General features: G+C 52.8%; 1 protein-coding gene across 1 annotated transcript in view; it reads right to left on the bottom strand.

The window, feature by feature from the left end:
* Positions 1–805: 805 nt before the first annotated feature.
* Positions 806–3,940, bottom strand: part of TCF20 (transcription factor 20 (AR1)) — a 52,443-nt gene continuing 49,308 nt past the window's right edge. Inside the window, exon 5 of the mRNA XM_010843693.1 lies at positions 806–2,121. Within this exon, the coding sequence (XP_010841995.1) occupies positions 2,104–2,121 (18 nt within the window). The 3' untranslated portion in view covers positions 806–2,103. The remainder of the gene's footprint in view (positions 2,122–3,940) is intronic.

The following is a 3,940-nucleotide window of genomic DNA, read 5'->3' as shown; positions in this document are numbered from 1 at the left end:
ACAGAAGCCGGAAAGCTAGAGTTGGGAGTGAGGCGTGGAATAGGGCCACTCCCCAGTGAATGGTCATTTCAGGAGCCAGTTTGAGGAACCATCACCAGTGTTTTACTCAAAGTATCATCAGCCCAGTCAAAAGAATTTAAAAAAGGCAAAATGAAGAACCAACCATCTGCTGTCAGGAAAGTATTTTCCTGAAGATATGTTCAAGGTTTGTGGTTTAAGCCCAACGCCTGCAATCTCTCAATCTCATCTCAACTGTGTTAATGCCAAGACCAGACAGGATGCCAAGGAAATAAAGAACCATAATCCCTATGCAGGCTCCGTGGCCCACACAGCATACCCACCCACACCTCCATCCTGGTGGAGCAAAATGAGAACTGGACCACACTGCTGGGTGGAGCCATTGTAACAGAATTAATCTGCCATTTCTGCAGCCTCAAACTGATAAGCACACCAGAACTCATTTATAATTGCTTATTTCTACTTCACAGCATTCCTTCCAGTGTTTCTGTTCTTTAAAACAAAGTCCATTAACATTGCATTATTTTTTAATAAGCTTTAAAATTCACATTGATTGGAATTTTGTCCTCCTCTCAAGTAATCTGGCCATCTTCACACACGGCTGAGTTCGACCCACCAGGCTGAGCGGCTAGAACTGTCCTTGGTTGGGATCATTCCAGGGTCTGCTGCAAGGGCCCTGGGCCTGCGGGAGGCCTAGGTGGCTGGGCCAGTCTGATGGCAGCCACCTCCGCAGCAGAATCAGAGCCAGCCTGACGGCTGGAATGGGAGGAGAAAGAGACACGTTTGCTTCAAACAAAAAAGGAAACAAGGTTAAAATGAAGTTTATTATTTTTTTGATTTTTTTTGTTTTGTTTTTTAAATAAAACTGTTTGTGAAACAGCTATTTTATCCCCACGGCAGAGTGACCCCTGAAAGATGCACTAACCCCTTCTTAAGGCCTTAACAAGATTTTTTTTTTGTACTTTTTTCTTTTTTTAAAACTCAGATATTTAAAAATTATACAATTTACAAAACAAAACAAAACAACACAACATAGAGAATCATGTAGCGGGGGGCTGCTCAACTGGCAGGCTCCCTTATCCTTTATAAAAGTGAAAGCAAAGAAGAAAGGGTGGAGTGGGTGCTCCTGGTCAGCTTACCTCCCCCCCCACCCATGAGCACATCTGACACCGTCCTTCCCTGTGTCCACTCCTACGGCCTAGGTTTGTCCATCCGCCCTGGGGGTCAGGGCACAACAGCTGCCTGGAATGTGCCCAGGGGCAGCCATCCCTTGATCCTGCCGGCCAAGCCGCTTTGGTGGGACCCTCGGGGCTCTCACCGGCCAAGGACCCAGGACACAGTTGTGACCGTGGGGCCTCCGCCTTGGGGCATCCGCCAATGTCCCCTCCCCCGAAAAAAAAAAAAATTTAAAAAATAATAAATAAATAGTGTTTCTGGAAATGAAAAAGATTTATTTTTGTGTTTAAACATCATTCTCCCATTCTTGAAAACACGGACCATCCCCCACTTCCCTCCCCCTTGACCTTCCCACTTTTGAGACAAATTACTGACAAAGACATGGTTTGGTGTGGTTCGTCTGTTCCTCTGACCCTGGGTCTAGAGTCTCTGAATTGTGTGAGCTGGGCCAAGGATCTAAGCCACCCCTGTCCTTGTGAGATCAGAGTTTGTTCAGTTCAATTTCACATTTAAATTTCACGTTATTGGAACAAATTTGGAGTTCTTTAACTAGATAATTTTAAAATAGAATCAAAAGGGATAGCGCACCTTTCATTTAAACAAAGTCTTTCCAGACTAAAAATAGATTTATATATATATATTTTTATCCCTCCCTTTTAATTCCCCCCACCCTTTCCCATCATCCCACCCCTCCCCCCTCCCCCCACACGGTCACTATGGAGATTGTGTCCATGGAAACAGCCATTCCAACGTCTTGGGTCTTTCTTTCCTGTGGTGTCACCGGTTTGAGAGTGATGTAAGAACTTAGGAAGGAAGTGCTGGCGCGGGCAGGCACGCGGGGTGGGGCGGGGTGGGGTGTGGCTGCACAGGAGGACCTTTTCCATTCCATCACGAGTATCCACCACCTTCTCATCTCCACAGTCTCACCTGCAAGACAAGCAGACACTGGGTGCTGGGAACCTCTTCATGGTGCTGCAGCCCACAGCCCCTGCTCTGTGGTGGCGCGACTCTGCAGGGACTGGCAGCCGGGACCGGAGACACCCAGGGCCCGTGGTAGAGCCGGCTGTGTGGCTCTGGGCCTGAAACAGGGTAAAGGCAGCAATGACCTGGCCAGCTGCACTGGGTATGGACTCGGAGTGCCCCTCCCCAGTGTGTGGAGGGAGCCGAGACCAGGAGAGACTCCCCTGACCCCCGAGGTGGGGCTGCCTGCAGTGGGGCAGCTCTTGGGGTGACCCTTGCTCAGGATGCTGCCCCCTGGGGCCTATAGCAGGACTCAGCACGTGGGCCTGGGGACCTGTCCTCACAGAGGTGGCTGAGCACCCAGCTGATATGGAAAAACCGGCTCAGGACCACAGGACCATGCCCCGGTCCCCTCCAGCCACAGGCGGCGCTCTCACAGCTAACAGAGAACACTCCCGGGAGCTCCAAGGGGAGGGCGGCTCTCAGGTCACCCTCTGGGGCTCCCCAGGCCCTGCCACTGGCGTCTGTCTCTCCTTCTGGCCCGGGCCCCAGGTTTAGGAAGACTCTCCTGGTGGCCACCGAGGGTACGCGGGCTTGTACCAAGGGCCTCCTCAGGATACTTCATGGGTCCTTACGTGTGCAAGGATCTCAGAGACACAGCAATTTCCAGGAATTCAGTCCAGAAAAATTAGGCCAAGAGCCACGTGTGGTGACACCCCTGTGTGTGTGTGTGTGTGTGTGTGTGTGTGTGTGCGCGCGGGGGCTCACCTGGCTTCTTCCTCAAACCCTTTCCAGTGCCCTCCACCAACCAATAGACCTCAGGAAAACCCAGGCATCACCAGTCCCTTTTCTGCTTCTGTAAAACTTACTAATACACAAACTAGTTAAGGCTAGCCTGTGTATACAAGCTAAGAACAGACATTCCCGCCAGCCCTTGCCAGAAAGAGATTCCTAGCTGCTTGGCAGAAAACATGAATAACAGTAAGGGGCTTGCAGGGCAGCAGGACAGCATCGCCGCCCTCAGGCAAAAGCAGACCCTGGGCCTCCAGCTGTCGGGGCCAGGAGCTGAGCCACCCTGCCATGGGCCACAGAGTGGCTTCCCCCGCACCCAGGGAGTCACCCCAGCACCCCCTCCCCCAGCACGGACTCTCTCCACTCTGGTTTCCTGATGCTAAGGCTGCCAGGAAAGGGGGAGAAGAAGCAGCCTTCTCTGGTGTCGCCCCAGGAACCAAAGGCCCTCTATCAAGGCGATGCCAGGGCAGGGCTGCCAGGGGGCCTCAAACAAGGACCAAAGGGGTCAAATCTTGCCGGGGATGTGGGCCATGGGCGGGAACAGAGGACAAGTGCCCGCACATCCTGCAAAGCTCAGCTCATGGACCGAGGGCCAGGAGCAGGGTCTGCCCTCTCCCCAGCACTTGGCAGTCTCCAGCCTGCACCCTCTAGAATGCAGGTGGTCTCGGCACCAGGGTCTGCCTGGCCGGAGGGCTCCGCAGGCCGCTGGCCTGGGCTCCTTCCCTTGGTGCCACTGGGGGGCCTGGGCATATCCGTCCATATCCGCTGCCAGTGCCCGGCCTTCCGGCGTTCCCCGCAGGGACCTCCCCAGGGTCTGATACCTGACTGACCCTGAATATAATGGAGCCTTAACTTCTCCATTATTCCTAAAAACTATTCCTTTAGTAGGAAGAATGGGAAGAAAACTCTCGAAACATCTAGTAGGGGCCAGGCACTATGCCAGGAGCCCTACAGACACTTCTTCACTGGAACACTGCGAGGCCTGACCTCCCCC

Source organism: Bison bison, unplaced genomic scaffold (assembly GCF_000754665.1).
Source record: "Bison bison bison isolate TAMUID 2011002044 unplaced genomic scaffold, Bison_UMD1.0 scf7180017864184, whole genome shotgun sequence".
In the NCBI taxonomy this organism is placed as follows: Eukaryota; Metazoa; Chordata; class Mammalia; order Artiodactyla; family Bovidae; genus Bison; species Bison bison.
The sequence above is the reverse complement of the archived record's forward strand: the minus strand, read 5'-3'. Positions and strand labels throughout refer to the sequence as shown.